Source organism: Corticium candelabrum, chromosome 1 (genome assembly GCF_963422355.1).
Source record: "Corticium candelabrum chromosome 1, ooCorCand1.1, whole genome shotgun sequence".
Lineage (NCBI taxonomy): Eukaryota > Metazoa > Porifera > Homoscleromorpha > Homosclerophorida > Plakinidae > Corticium > Corticium candelabrum.
The window spans coordinates 14,027,736-14,044,069 of NC_085085.1; the positions used below are offsets into that span (position 1 = coordinate 14,027,736).

The 16,334-nt window shown below is 42.1% G+C and overlaps 3 protein-coding genes across 8 annotated transcripts; all 3 read right to left on the minus strand.

The window, feature by feature from the left end:
• Window positions 1-3,562: 3,562 nt before the first annotated feature.
• On the minus strand, window positions 3,563-8,171 carry LOC134183493 (KRAB-A domain-containing protein 2-like). 5 transcript variants are annotated; one of them, XR_009970517.1, is made up of 11 exons: window positions 7,980-8,171; window positions 7,191-7,322; window positions 6,138-6,491; window positions 5,890-6,070; window positions 5,664-5,828; window positions 5,541-5,603; window positions 5,281-5,397; window positions 5,143-5,224; window positions 4,774-4,839; window positions 4,656-4,718; window positions 4,543-4,552 (listed from the first exon to the last, which is right to left on the minus strand). XR_009970517.1 is itself a non-coding variant. In XM_062651047.1 (10 exons), exons 1-10 carry the CDS (start codon window positions 7,980-7,982, stop codon window positions 4,207-4,209), a joined length of 1,311 nt encoding a protein of 436 aa, XP_062507031.1. In that variant the 5' UTR covers window positions 7,983-8,159; the 3' UTR covers window positions 3,563-4,206. The 5 variants fall into 5 exon arrangements, 2 of the variants coding, with proteins under 2 accessions (XP_062507031.1, XP_062507046.1); XR_009970520.1 differs by lacking the exon at window positions 4,543-4,552 and adding an exon at window positions 4,897-5,004 and having other exon boundaries at window positions 4,665-4,718; XR_009970518.1 differs by lacking the exon at window positions 4,543-4,552 and adding an exon at window positions 4,897-5,004 and having other exon boundaries at window positions 4,675-4,715.
• A 680-nt stretch (window positions 8,172-8,851) lies between these two features.
• LOC134188866 (uncharacterized) lies at window positions 8,852-13,480 on the minus strand. Its single transcript, XM_062657073.1, has 4 exons — window positions 13,147-13,480; window positions 12,058-12,225; window positions 11,911-11,992; window positions 8,852-9,136 (listed from the first exon to the last, which is right to left on the minus strand). The coding sequence occupies exons 1-4, from the start codon at window positions 13,458-13,460 to the stop codon at window positions 9,008-9,010; spliced, it is 693 nt and encodes a 230-aa protein (XP_062513057.1). The 5' UTR covers window positions 13,461-13,480; the 3' UTR covers window positions 8,852-9,007.
• Window positions 13,481-13,800: 320 nt separating this feature from the next.
• Window positions 13,801-15,031, minus strand: LOC134195811 (uncharacterized). 2 transcript variants are annotated; one of them, XM_062664905.1, is made up of 4 exons: window positions 15,005-15,031; window positions 14,670-14,825; window positions 14,494-14,578; window positions 13,801-14,038 (listed from the first exon to the last, which is right to left on the minus strand). In XM_062664905.1, exons 2-4 carry the CDS (start codon window positions 14,798-14,800, stop codon window positions 13,868-13,870), a joined length of 387 nt encoding a protein of 128 aa, XP_062520889.1. In that variant the 5' UTR covers window positions 14,801-14,825; window positions 15,005-15,031; the 3' UTR covers window positions 13,801-13,867. The 2 variants fall into 2 exon arrangements, with proteins under 2 accessions (XP_062520889.1, XP_062520882.1); XM_062664898.1 differs by lacking the exon at window positions 15,005-15,031 and having other exon boundaries at window positions 14,670-14,929.
• Window positions 15,032-16,334: the final 1,303 nt, after the last annotated feature.

The following is a 16,334-nucleotide window of genomic DNA, read 5'->3' on the forward strand; positions in this document are numbered from 1 at the left end:
TTCTTGGCCGCTTTTTTCCAAGCACTTTCTTGATTATCACAATACAGAGCTGCTCCAGCTGATATCATGATAGCAATTCCAAGCAAGACAACAACACAGAATGGAGAGAAGAAGTTTTGGAAAAGTCAGACAGTGAACCCTAGAATGAGATATCCCATTAACTTAGATATCAGCAAATTCAGTAAATTAGAATATACACAAGATAACAATAAATAAAAATATGAGGGCTAATTTCAGCTATGACTAGAAGAAATGGAACATTGTAAAGTCACACACAACTTAGCAAGTAGTGTACTCAAAATATAGGGCTCGACTTCCAATCTGACCAAGTGGGTAGATGTGCATGTGGTCGACTATTGTTTGTCATGCTCAGGAATGTGCCACATCCTTAGTGCAGCCCAATCACTAAGCAATATTTGCATTTGGTCGTACATGGCAACCACAGACAATGGACAAACTGCCAACGATTGTCAGAGAGTATTTTACCAGAACAGTCGAATTCATGTTTGGAATTAGCACCAACTTCTATTCTAGCATCAGCAACAGTAAGTTCTGAACGTCAACTACTGCGACGTCATCATTTTTGACCAATCAAAAGCACATATCCGGGATCAAGAAGACATACCTGAGCTCAACAATAAAAAGTAGAATCCGTGCAGAAATTATCTGTGTGCAAATCCCATACAAAAGTCAGTATTGAGATCGTGCAGTCAGTTTTTGCTAAAGTTGGTAAAATTCCTTATATGTCGCCGGGGTCACTTAGATATTCCTTTACCCATGTTTGTCATTGTTGCTATGATCAACCCACGCACTGTGGCAGTACAAGAACAGAAGGTTCCATGTTTGCTGATGCACTCAAGCTTTGGACCAGCTGATTGTAAATGGTCATGCAAATATTTGTGCACCAGTCAACGCTATGATGTCGACATCACACATTCAGACCAAATTGACGTCGGGTAGCCATACCCTCTGCCAGACCCTAATTGTACACGTTCCACCTACTTAGCTTCGTCCCCAGACTCTCTCGCGCATATGACAATTCCAGGCATTGTCATACGGGCACTGGACAAGACTAGCGAGAGAGAGTCTGGGGACAAAGCTACGCCTACTCAAGAAAGGACAGTATAACATGATGGTAAGGTCTGGCTACACGAGGCTACAGCCTCATACAGAGCCATATACCCAGGTCTTCATGTCCCTTGCAACCAGCATAGTACGGAACGCCAACTGTGCCCAAAATCATTCTCTTACCAAAGCAGTACTATATAAAACCACACGAGATACGTTGACATCAACGTCACTTTTAGTTGAAGCATCCTCTCTATGTGCAATTCGCCGCGTGGATACTTTTAATTAATTAAACGCTCGCGTAACCGCTCTATCTCGCACAAAGACCAATAGCGGCCGACGGTAGTACTTACTCTCTTTCACATCGCGTAGCACTCTAACTCCCATTTTAATTAAATATGTTACTTAATGTAGATGATACGACCCAAGTAGGAATCCGGACCGTTCGCGAATGGGCTAGCCCATTTGGGAATTCTCATACGGGCTGACCATTTGGGAATCCTCTAGCCCGTATAAGAATACGAGGTGAACAGAGTAGGAATTCAGACCGTTCGCGAATAGGCTAGCCCGTTTGCGAATGCAGTCAAAACCAATGTCCAAATAATGCCGACTGCTTAATAACGATTTACATATTCGTCTTCGGGTCTAGATCAATTTTTTACCGTACAGCTGCAGTACGAGTCCAGTTTTCCGTTACTGAAATTTAGGGCAAATGGAATTTGAAAAAATACGATAGCTACAAAAAGACTAGTAACGCATGCACATAGAAATAGACTGGAACCATGCACCCTGAAATTGTAAAAAATGGAATTACGCAAAAATACACTAAAATTGTGCACACAAAATCACAGTGGAAATAGGCACGGAAAATACACTGGAAATGCGCACGCAAAGCCGCACGGTTTACTGAGACATTATCACAGAAATCTATATATTCGAACGCTATATATGGATGCGACATTTTGTGTTGTAAACCAGTTAGAAAAAAATACGAAATCTTAATAACCCATTTGAGAAATAATGATGTCACGCTGCTTTCCAACTCTATATTAATCTAATCACATTCACAATTCCTCCAAAACCACCAAGAAATTTAAAAACTATCAATAATGCGTAACTTTATAAAGTAATTTGATTTTTCTTACCAACCTCGCCACTCTTGCAAAAGGACACAAACACACAAAACAACCGTACACAAGCATACAAACACACAGTTACACAAACACATGAGTACACAAAAAGACAAAAACGGACACACGGACACATGCGTGCACAATTCCAGCGTGTTTTTCTGTGCACGATTCCAGTGTGTTTTGTGTGCACATTTCTAGTGCATTCGTGCGTGCACAATATTTTTGTGTGCATGCAATTCCGGTGTCTTTTTGTAGCGAGTGTAATTTTGTCCAATTCAGCTTGCTATAAAATTCGCAAACGGTATGGAGGCCCATCCGCGAATGGGCTAGCTAGCCCGTTTGAGAATGCGGTCTAAACCAATGTCAAAACCGTTTCTACATCATGATAACGATTTACAGATTGGTCGACTAGTTTATATCAGAGTCTTACCATACACGTGGAGTCTTGCCATATATTAAAATTCGCAAACGGTTGGCAAGTCTGGGGGCCCATTCGCGAATGGGCTAGCTAGCCCGTTTGAGAATGCGGTCTAAACCAATGTTTAGTTTGTTAGTGGTTATGTGCGATAGGGACAGTAGACTTGCTTAGTTGTGTTGTATGTAGATTTCAATGTTGAAATATATGTGTTGACAGACAGGCAAACAGACATACACACACACACATACATACATACATACAGTCATAAATTAACTAATGGACTTGGCCTAGAATGTCAAAGTCAAATAATCTATCTAAATCACCATGATTAAGTGACAGTTTTGCTGATTTTAGTCACTTATGCTTGGACCTTTTATTTTCAAGCTAGCTGATTGTTAAAGTAGACTTCAATGTTGCCAATATATCATTGACAGACAGACAGACAGACAGATACTTTATTCTCATATAGACGCTGCTTGTACATACGCCAGGAATTTGTGAAAGCAAACCAGTCCTTGCAAAGTCAAAGATTAACTAATGGACTTGGCCTTGAATGACAAACAGACAGACAGATAGACAGACAGATAGACAGACAGATAGACAGACATACAGACAGACAGACAGACAAAAAGACAGACAGACAGACAGACAGACAGACAGACAGACAGACAGACATCTCAACTAGACAATACACATAACTCAATCATTGCTCAGCTCTCAAACTGACAGAGAGACAGAGAGACAGACAGACAGATTAGTAGATGTCAATGTTCTAAATATACAACTGACAGACAGACAGACAGACAGACAGACAGACAGACAGACAGACAGACAGACAGATATAATGACATACATACCTACAGACAAACAGACAAACAGACAGACAAACAGACTAACTTCATTTATGAAAATATATGATTATGACAGAAAGATAGACAGACAGTCAGACAGACAGATACTTTATTCTCATATACACTCTACTTGTATACATATGCTAGAAACTTGTAAAAGCAAACAAACCCTAGATAAACTAGCAACCTCAGTTCATCTCCTCTGTCAAGCTGAAGATGAGGTAACCAATCGTTGTTCTTTGTTGGGCGTTCATGTTTGACATTCAAGTCCACAATAATAATCTCAGTCTCTTCTTGTCTTCCGACGTTGCAGCACATCCGACCACGATGGCACTTGGGGGAGCACAGTTTCTTATTTGCCCGGCAGCTACATTTCTTCACAACGGTACAACTATTGTTGCACTTACAGTCACTGGTCGATAACGTTTGATGGCTTGATGGCTTTGTTGATGTTGATGGCTTTGTTGATGGCTTTGTTGGTTGCTTTAAACTAGCAAGATTCATACATTTTGCTCCATGGTGGCACTTGCTGTGGCACACAGTACCATTATGAAGGCATGGACACTGTCTTCCTGTCACACATCCCTTTCTACATTTGCACCGTCTTGCAGGCAACCCTCCACGCTTCTGTCTAGCCAATCTCACCGCTTCCCTTAGAGATATCTTTCGGTCATTCTCCCAGTTAGACGTACTGAGATCCTCAATCTTGCCTAAAAATACCTCTAGATTGTTATCATCATACAATCTCTCCAAAACTCCGTACTTTGACCTGTTTTGATAGGATATAAATAATCAATTTATGGAAGACAAGGGAGAAGCCACTACATGTACCTGAGACGGGTAGCTGATTCTCTTTGTCCCTCGGATTTCAACCACTACTGCAAGAAGACGTGGGAGATCCGTTGACATCCTGTCTTGTTGGGGAATTCTAACAGTGACATAGTCACCCACTGCATATGGTTGTAGTTTCACCCGTTTGCTTTTGGAATGCTTGTACATTTGCTTCTCTGCTGATTTGATGTAATTATCTAACGCTCTCTTTCTTCTTTGTATGTGTTGTCTATTTGTTCCTAACAAGCCACCTGCATTAGAAAAAGACACACTTTGCTGCTGCTATCATTGAAGGGTGTATACAGACCATAAATGTATGTATGTACATATGTATTACGTATGTATATTTCATACCTGTTGATCCTTCTGAAGTCTCTATATAATCATTGCCATTGCCTAATTGATATGTTCTGTCTGCTAGAACCAATACATTTGTAAGAGTAAAGTTAATTACTGGCAACATTAAATATACTTTTTGTACACGTAGAAACTTCATCCATCTCCACAAAGCGTTTCTCAGAAAAATCAATGCCATCATCTAACATCGTAGACGTGTACAATAATTAGAAGAACATTGTGTAACTGCATCATTAACCATCAGCCAATTAAGAAGTATCTCCTACTGTCTCTATGTCATCATTGTCATTGTCATTGTCTGGAGGAGAGGCGATGGTAGCATTGCCAAATTGACAAGTTATGTCAGCTAGCAACAGTTAGGTTATCTAGTTTGTGTCAACGTTTCAATATTCACACACACACACGCATGCACACACACACACACACACGCACGCACACACACACACACACACACACACACACACACACACACACACACACACACATGACTTATAATATATCTCTACAAACTCTGGCCATCTCCACATCATCTTCATCTCCTTTATCAGAAGAATCATTGCCATCATCTAACACCAATATACAAGTAAAATTGGAAGAGTATTATGTAACTGCACCATTTTACGTTTATCCAATGTAGGGATATCTTCTAACAACGTTTCTATACCATCATTGTCTTTGTCATTGTGGTTGTCTGGAAGAGAACTAATGGTACTATTGACAAATTGGCAAGCTCTTTCAGCTAGCAGCAATACATAATAAGATTCAGTAAATGTAGGTTCTGTCAACGTTTTAACACACACACACACACACACACACACACACACACACACACACACACACACACACACACACACACACACACACACACACACTGATTTATACATGTAGAAACTGTGTGATCCTCCACATGACCATCTCCTTCATCAGGGGAATCGTTGCCATATTCTAACACCAAGATACAAGTAAAATAATTGGAAAAGTATTAGGGTAACTGCATCATTGTACCGTCAGTCAATGTAGGAATATCTTTTAGAACCTTCAGCAAATCCTCTTCTTCAGGTTGAACATCTTTATGGCAACCAGGAAACACACCATCTGTTGGAGGCTGTCCAAAAACAACGTCATAAGGCGCCACATTGATTGCACTATGGATTTGTGTGTTCATAGCATCTGTGTACAAGAATACAAATCTAAAACATAATCTGTGATGCAACGTCAGTAGCACAAGTACATTGCACTAAGGAAAGATATTTGGTCCATCCCGTTCCTGGATACTCTGCACGACGGACAGCAAGCATATGTTGTACAGTTCTATGGGCCTGTTCGACAAGGCCTTGAGATTGAGGATGGCGTGGACGACCTGTCACAATTTTGCAATCTCCTGGCCATAATCTAACAACTTTTCGAATGATCTGTAGCAAGAAAATAAAAGAACAAGAGTAATAAATTTTTGGTTGAGACTTTAGGTAATGTTCTTACCTTATTGCAAAATTCTTTCCCATTGTCATGCTGTAATATAAGTGGGAGACCAACAACACTGAAGACATTTTTAATAAGACATCTGGCCACTTCCACTGACTTCTTCCTATGCTGAGGCCACAGGAAATTGAATTTGGTAAAATGGTCAACATAATGACCGATATATTTGAAGTCTCCATCAGGGTCTACTGTCATATCAATAAGATCTATCTGGCCTCTTCGCATGAAACCTGGTGAAATAATCGCCTTGACAGTAGCTACTGACATTTGTGGCGTTTTACATGCGCAGATAACGCATGTCTTCACAAATTGTTGAACTGCAGGTCTCGGGATGCCAAAATACTGCTTTTGAACCTAAGGTAGACACAATCTCTGAAACACCATCCATCCACCCGCCCATCCATCCATCCACCCGCCCACCCATCCACTCGTCCACTCGCCCACCCACCCACCCATCCCACCCACCCATCCCACTCACCCACCCATCCCACTCACCCACCCGTCCATGCACTCTCCCACCCGTCCATGCACGCACCCTCCCACTCGTCGGTTCACCCTCCCACCCGTCGGTCACCCTCCCACCCGTCGGTCACCCTCCCACCCGTCGGTCACCCTCCCACCCATCGGTCACCCTCCCACCCGTCCATGCACCCTCCCTCCCACCCGTCCGTGCACCCTCCCACCCACTCACCCACCTACCCGTCCACCCACTCACCCACCTACCACTCTACCCACCTACCAATCCACCCACCTACCAATCCACCCACCTACCAATCCACCCACCTACCAATCCACCCACCTACCAATCCACCCACCTACCAATCCACCCACCTACCAATCTACCCACCTACCAGTCAACCCACCTACCAGTGCACCCACCTACCCGGCACCCACCTACCCGGCACCCACCTACCCATCCACCCGCCTTCCCACCCGCCTTCCCACCCGCCTTCCCACCCGCCTACCCACCCACCCACCAACCTCACCCACCAACCTCACTTACCATATACCAACCTCACCCACCCACCCACTCATCCATCCAAAGATACTTACATCTGCAAAAACTTTCCGATATCCAGCGTGTACTCTAGAGCCTTCATGAATAGTTATGAGGATATCATATATTTCAGACACGTTCGCTACTTTCAGCCAGTTCCCAAGCAAAGATGTCTTTGTTTCACTTCCCTGTTACAAAGATAGCAAACAATACAGTATATAACCACATCAATTGCATTAATAATTTACATATTCCTAATTAATTAAGTTGGCAAACAAACGAGCAGATATCTGCTAGAGGTGAGAAGAATTGCTAAGTTAATGTCTAATCTAATACAAGTAGGGACATTACAATGACTCACATACCTGTCATACACAAACAAACAGACTAGCAGGCGGGCAGACACAGTCGACACATGCACATGCATAATATTATACATATAAAATTCAGACACATCTGATCTTTGGTGCAGGCACACAAAGAACTTCTTTCAGCCCTAGCACGGGCAGGTCGATTACTGCGAATCCCTTGCTACGAACATAAAATCTGAAACGAAGACTGTCAACTGGCGCGTGCTTTTCCATCTCCAATCGCCAGAACTCGTCGGATTCGCAGAGCCTTCTCTTCACTAATTAATTGCGAGTTCTGTTTCGCTGAAAGAGTCTGCAGAAATTCGCGGAAGCTGTCCCGACGGTGATCAGCCATGTCTAGAACTAACGCGGGTTCGTATTTCGCGCGCCTATTCGCGAATGGGTTAGCCCGTATGAGAATTCCCGAATGGGCTAGCCCATTCGCGAACGGTTCCCTACTTGGGTCGTATCATAGACAGCCAAACAGAAAATTACCATTTAGTAGCAGACCCAGAACCACGTTCGTAAGTATACACAAAAATAAGTTGTAGAACGAACAGCACTCCAATCGCCAAAGCAGCAAAGGCAGCAAACACAGCAGTATCGCAAACTCCTTTCTTGCCGCATCCGCTGCCCTCAGTAAACTTCATGTACAAGGCGCACCCGCTAGAACAAGAGCTGCCGTACACGTCCTTGCTGACTAACGTAGCTACAAGAAGGGCTGCTCCAGCAATTGATAGACATGAGCAGACAAGCTCGACAACGGTAAGAGACCCCATGACGTCTGTAGTGGTATTCACTACAACTACGGAAGCTGGCTCTCTTAACGCGCGCTGGAAGAGGGCGGAGTCCGCACCTAGTACACTCTTCGCATGCCGGCTCCGCCCCACTCTAATCTCTATTAAATTTAGCCTTCAAATGCATAGTAGTTCTACATTTAGACAGCAACTGCTTTGAAACAAGCATCAAAAATCTGATTTGGCCAAAAATGGCAATGCAGATCTACCTTCTATATAAGTATAGTTATCTAGAAAACAATCTTTCACATTGTTGTTGTCCAGAGCCAGTTCATATTGCCATAGAGACGGTTTGCATAACAAACAATAACCCATCAGTCAGTGAAAAAGAGCACTTACTATCTCACAGCCTTTCTTTCCACATCATGTAACATTGTTTCGTAATTGAAGCTCATAAAAATATTAGTGTGGCTTGTGATGCGTTTACTTCCTTACTTACCGCCATTTTCATGGAAGTTGGTAAACTAAATTTAAGAAGGAGCCAACTACATACTGTATATATTGTATACACATACAGCATTGCTACAACTTCCACATGCTTAGTAGGACAGCAATGAAAACACGGGACTACAAACATAAAAACTAGTATTTTATGTAGGGCCATTTTCAAGCAATGACATCTAAGCAGCTACAAGTCTAATATGCTGGATGTATGACGCTGACATAACACACCAATGTTGAGAAACACCAAATCGCAGTCATTGGATCCATCTTCCAATATGCAGGCTAGGTATAAGTGGTTGAATCCTTCAACTCGTTGAAATCGATTGTATATGCACGACGACGTCGGTGATACTCGATGATATTGATAATCATGATAACAAGCCAAGAGACAAACATTATCCATCCTCCTGCCTAAATAAACAAGACAATTAGATGCAATAGATACACAATATACATCTCATGCATTATATAAAACCATTATATATCTGAGCAGAAGAAAAGCATGCACCAAGACAGCTCCAAAAGGTCTACAACTGATCTGCCACTCGGTGGTGTGTCAATGCAAAGTCAAACATATTAAATCTACCACATATTTCAATGTGGACTAAAAATTTAGTCAAGATTATCACTGTTTTTTAAAGATAGAAGAACTTTAAGAGCAACCATTCCCCGAGTAACCATTGCTAAAACAGAAAGATTTCTGCACCAGTTGTTGAGCAAAGAAACTGAAGTCTACTATTAAAAATGGCACCAAGTGTACATCTTAGGACTCAGACGACACCCAAACATATAATTTAATCACACCTTCACGATGATTAGATAGGTAAACACAACACTGGCAACAGACAGCAGCTCAAGAAAACTGTAATATACCCAAAGCAACAAGCTATAAGAAAATAAATGGTAAATATGAAATTACCCAAATACAAATGCCAACACGCTTTTCAAGAAAACTGACAAATAAATTCCTGCCAATACTTCATTTTGTTAATAATCAAAATAGGAACGTCCTGCGTGACTCTGCCTAGACTAGTGGACAAGCTCCAACAACCATATGTCGAGATTACACACGAGCGCTACACTGCACCACTAAAGGCTCACTATACATTCTAAAGTTGTTTACATGGTCGTTTCTGTCGAGTTGGTCTTGCGCTACTTCCACTACTATAACCCTCGCTACGCCTAGGGTTAACAAAGAAGCACTACAGTGCTAAACCCTTAGCTGGTGTACATGTACACCGCATGCTAAGACAGGTGTACAGTGTATGAAAGGCAGCTGGGAATCAGGAAGCATGAACCCTCATGAATTTGAAATTCCACTCACGTGGTGGTTAGGACTACCCTATTTACACAGCTATCACCCTCTAACCACAATCATTTAGGCTCACAGCTACATAAGCACAGGTTGTCATAATGAGGTGATCCAAAAGCTGCCAGAGCCAAAACAAAACCTTAATGTAGAAAACATGCACGTACAAACGTAGATTAGGAGTCTCTGTTCACTCTGACTTTGGATACCATAACAATAAATTAGCCACCAACACCAAAAATTCACGCTGTCAGACTGCAAAATCACTATCTACGCAGAAACACTGTGGAACAAGCCAAATGTTACAGGCCGTCTTTGCCTTACATGCTGGAGTAATGCTCGTTCACTAGACACCTGGTTGTTGTTGGGAAACAAGCAGGTTACACATGTAGACTAGGCATTATTTCTACTTGCTACACCCTTATCTAGAGCAAAGGACTAGACACCATGTACAGGACGGATGCCCGATGGCTGAATTCTCGTAGCGCAGTTGCCAAACAACCGCACAGTCGCTGAGCTAAATGCATGTGAATCACGCGGGGAGGAGGAGCTTTTGCCAGAATTGCTCCAGAGCGAGAAGAGCCTGGTCACTTTCGAGAAGGTCATAGTGACTTGGGACCCCGGATCCAGTTTCATAGTTGGGATAAGGCTAATTCGATTAGGTAAGCCTGTAGTTAGGAAAGTTGAGTAACAACGCGGCATCGCTTCACTCACTGGCTTGTTTTGAGCGAAGTACCTAGTTGACATCATTGTTTGCTTCTAGTACATATACATACAGCTCAGCCATGTAATATTCTGCGATGTCATGACTCCTTTTCAGCATTCAGTTTCGCCAACAATACACCGCCGAATATAGACAACTACCAACCTGCAGTGCGGTAGTTTGAGAAATAAACTCATGTATTGTACGCGGTTAGTGTATGTAGCACTCAGAGTCCATGCATTCAAACAAGTCGTACGTAGTACACAATACATGCAACTACGAGTCAACTCTACACTTCCTGAATATGGTAGGTCACTGCACTGCTGTTTCCCATGCCTAGTATAGATGTTTACCAGTTCAGAGCCAAGGCAATATCGTAAAGAGAGCTGCTTGCTAAGTCGAAAGTACTGTCACACGTTCATTTCAGATAGACTGCGTTGGCAATACACGCCATCTGATCATGACGTACACTCCATTCCCATCTGGAGAGGTCAACAAGCTGTATGCCACTGCTTTGATGAACCGTTGAGTTAAACAGGACTGCCAGTTCTCACACCATTTCCCCCACAGACTACATGGCAGAGTAGATGCGCAAGAGTGGTGTGACTGCTACGTCGGTTTCAAACCTGCAGATGAGTTCAGTAAAAAGAAACGTTGCTGGAGGGTGTAGGTTCACCAGACCAGTCCCATGTAGGCCATTCCTGGGCTCATTATTCACCAGCACTTCATCCACCAACAGCGTCACTGGCTTTCGTGTTCAAGCGCTCTGCGCGGAGAGCTTGTCTGCACTTCATGTATCAAACGCAATTACATTAACGAGCTCTTTAGGAAATCAAATTAGCCTTATGCAAGCTATGAAACTGGATCCGGGATCCCATCATGTCACTATGACGTTATGACGTTCTCGAAAGCAACCAGGTTCTTCTCACGCTGAAGCAATTCCGACAAAAGCTCCTCCTCCTCCTCCTCGCGTGATTCATGTGCATTTAGCTCAGCAACTGCGTGGAAAAGCCTGGCATGCGAGGCTATCGGATGACTACTACACCCTTAGCCCGGCTATCCGGGCCTCGGGTCTGTAGACACATGCACAGGCATGTGTGTGTGTGTGTGTGTGTGTGTGTGTGTGTGTGTGTGTGTGTGTGTGTGTGTGTGTGTGTGTGTGTGGCATCTTACCAACATCACTTCCATAGTTAGAAATCCATTCTCAGGCCACTTGTCCAACCCTATGCGCAATGTCTCATCCATTTTCCGACAACTGTGAAAACAATAATTAAATGTGCAAGCAAATATACTAACAGTACCAATAACATTATTACATACCCTGGAAAATCAACATCAACGCCCGATTTCTTGGCCGCTGTCTTCCAAGCACTTTCTTGACTATCACAATACAGAGCTACCCCAGCTGATACCATGATAGCAATTCCAAGCAAGATAACAACACAGAGAATGGACAGAAGCATTTTTGGAAAAGTCAAACAGCGAACCCTAGAATGAGATATCCCATTAATTAAGTTAGCTAACAGCAAATTCAATAAATGAGTAAATACATAAATAAATAATATTAGAGCTAATTTCGGCTAAGAACCAGAAGAAATGGAACTTAGTAAAGTCGTATGGCTTAGCGAGTAGTGTACTTAAATATAGGGCTCCACTTACTTCCAATCTGTGACTAAGCGGGTGAACATGTGGTCAACTATTGTTTGTTATGTTCAGGAATGTGCCACACCCTTAGTGCGGCCCAATCACTGAGCGATAGTTGCATTTGGTTGTACACCGCAGCCACAGACAATGGAAAAACTACCAAACACAAATGCCAACGATTGTCAGAATTTCTTTACCAGAACGTTGCCACTGGAATTATAACCAAGTCCTATCCCAGCGCGAACAACCGAAAGTACTCAACGTCAACCACAAGCACGCGATCATTTTTACCAATCAAAACCACTCATCCGGGACTAAACATATCCCGGATCACAATGGCGCCGTTACCGCGAGAAAGATTTTACTAAATCTTTTAGTGCCCGTGTCTGTGGTAAATCCGGTCGAACGGTTGTGCAGTTGTGCAAATGCCTGTGCAACCGTCCTTGCTGTCGGTGTCGTTAGAATAAATTTCTACTCCACTTTGTCTCCTTCCAGCTGTTTGAGCAACAGAAGAGTTGCGTGATCGTCCATGTTGAGCGCGCTGAACTTGAGCTTAGACCATCTGATCTGTGCTTCGCGTCGCACAAATATTCAAAAATTGCGAACAAGTCAACATCACTAGCGCACGAATTCGCGCCGCGCTGAAAACGCTCGCGTAACCGCTCTATCTCGCACACAGACCAACAGTAGTAATCTCTTTCACATCGCAGAGCACTCTATTAGAACTCCCATGGCATACGTGTAGACAGAGAATCAGGAAGTTACCTTGATAGTTTGCCGTCTTGTCCGGAACGACGTTCGTGTATAAACACGAGAATAAGTTGTACAACAAACAGCACTGCAGTCGCCAAAGCAGCAAATCCAGCAAATAGAGCAGTATCACAAACTCCTTTCTTGCCGCATTCGATGGAAAACCCGTCTTTAAATGTAAACTTCGAATACAAGGGGCACTTGCTAGAACAACCAGTGTTGTCAGAGTCATAGGCTTTCTTGCTAGCAAACGTAGCTGCAACAAGAATGGTTGCTCCAGCAATTGATAGACACGAGCAGACAAGCTCAACAACGGTAAGAAACCCCATTACGTGCACCCGTGACTGCGCAAGCGAAACTACGCACGCGCGAAGTCACGCAGACTCGTTTTAGATTTTTGTTTTCAGGCAAGAGCACGGCAGTCGGCGAGCGCCGTACTACTATTTGAAGTGATACAACAGTCTAGCAGAGCAAAGTTATGTGACTTGACTGCAGCAGCAAAGTATACTAGCTTACCAAATTGCATGAGTGCTTTCCTCTAGATATAACTATATGTACAGAGTATGCAATTATAATTAAATCCACTAGATTATGAACTGAAAAGTGTTAATTAATTAATTAATTAATACAACATGCAGAAAGATATGCAGCCATACCATATTGCTTGTATGCAGTTAATTGATATCTATCCATTAATATCTCTAGATTATATAATTTGTATCTTGCACTACTACAACTAAACACCTACAGTCAGATTAGATCGTTTGAGCTGTACGATGTGACCGCATGTGCAGAGTCTTTCAGCTTTGTAAACTGGCTTGATCTGGCAAGTTGTTGACGTTGTAGATACTGAACGATGGTCACAACAAACACAAAGCCAAAACACAAACGAGAGCCATACCCCTGCCTGTAATTAATTAAAGAACAAATTAAGCAAGTAAACAGTAACATGAAGTGGCTACAGCATAATTTCAGAATAGCTTATGCATACATGTGTGCCCAAGACCAAATCAATAGATTTTCTGGTCATTTGCAAATTGCTATTAATTTTTTCCTGATCAACTTTTCTACAAGCGTTCAATCCCATCGACTTGGTTAACAACTAATAGTTCCAACTGTATCATGAATTATACAACCAATATGAATGTATGTCATTGATATCCTTGTTCCCAATGCAATGCCAGGTAAACGTTAACCTCGCCATCATACTTTGCTCTATCATTAGCAAACACTACCTCCTCAGTGTGTTTTCAAAAAATTTTAATATTGAATATCATTTCATATCAATGATACAAGTACATTAAACATACAAGCTTTCTCATTATAATACCGTACACATGACTTTGAATTTACCCAACTTACCATCATTGCTTGCATTGTCACAAAACCATTGCTGGGCCAGCCACTCTCTGGTAGCTGTGCAACCCACCTATCATATTCTTGGCATCTGCAACACAACACAACACAACACAAAGTCACTAATCTGACCTTACAACTTACGTTGTCTCAGCTATTTGTGTCTTCTGCAACTGACTAACCCTGGATATGTTACGGTCTCGTTTGCTTCCTTCCACACAGCCTTTAGATGCTCACAATAGACAGCTGCTCCCACAGATGTCACAACAGCAATTGCAAACAAACCCAACACGAAAAATAATGCTAGAAGCATCTTCAGCGATAAACTGTGACGAAGCCTAAAACAACGCATATTTGAAATATCTGTGGCAGCACCTGTGCCACTTGCCGACTCCGCCCCACTCTAATCTATTAAACTTTAGCCTTCAAATGCATAGCAGTTCTACATTTAGACAGCAACTGCATTGAAGCAAGTATCAGCAATCTGATTTGGCCAAAAATGGCAATGCAGATTTACCTTCAATATAGGTATAGGTATCTAGAAAACAGTTTCACATTGTTGTCGTCCAGAGCCAGTTCATACATTGCCATAGAGACGGTTTGCATAACAAACAATAACCCATCAGTCAGTGAAAAAGAGCACTTACTATGTCACAGCCTTTCTTTCCACATCATGTGACATTGTTTCGTAATTGAAGCTTATAAAAATATTAATGTGGCTTGTGATGCGTTTACTTGCTTACTTATTGCCATTTTCATGGAAGTTGGTAAACTAAATTTAAGAAGGAGCCAACTACATACTGTATATATTGTATACACACACAGCATTGCTACAACTTCCACATGCTTAGTAAGACGGCAATGAAAACACGGGATTACAAACATAAAAACTAGTATTTTACGTAGGGCCATTTTCAAGCAGTGACATCTAAGCAGCTACAAAGTCTAATATGCTGGATGTATGACGCTGACATAACATAACACACCAACGTTGAAAAACACCAAATCGCAGTCATTGGATCCATCTTCCAATATGCAGGCTATGTATGAGTGGTTGAATCCTTCATCTCTGTAAAACCGGTCACATACGCACGACGACGTCGGTGATACTCGATGATATTGATAATCATGATAACAAGCCAAGAGACAAACATTATCCATCCTCCTGCCTAAATGAACAAGACACTTAGATGCAATAGATACACAATATACATCTCATGCATTATATAAAAGGATTATATATCTGAGAAGAACAAAAGCTTGCACCAAGACAGCCCCAAAAGGTTTAAAACTGATCTGCCACTCGGTGTGTCAATGCAAGATCAAACATTAAATCTACCACATATTTCAATGTGAACTAAAAATTTAGTCAAGATTATCACTGTTAATTTTAAACATAGGAGAACTCTAAGAGCAACCATTCCCCGAGTGACCATTGCTAAAACAGAAAGATTTCTGCACCAGTTGTTGAGCAAAGAGTCTATTATTAAAATGGCACCAAGACAAGTGTGCATCTTAGGATTCAGACGATACCCAAACATTTAATTTAATCACACCTTCACGATCATTAGGTAGTGGTTGAAGGGAACTTCAATAATCGGCTGTCCTCTCTGTGTTTCTAATGTGGTTTCTATTCCTACTACTACACACTGCACTTTGATCTCTGCAATTTCCACTAGTAGAAATGGGAGGTTCTGCTGTTTCAAAGATACCACGATGATTTTCTCTAGCACATTGCACAATGAAGTTATCTGGAATTTATGATCGCAACCACAATGCAAATGAAGAGTAGCCACCCATCCACCCAACCACAAATAGCCAGGCACACCAGAAGTTCTTCAATGCCT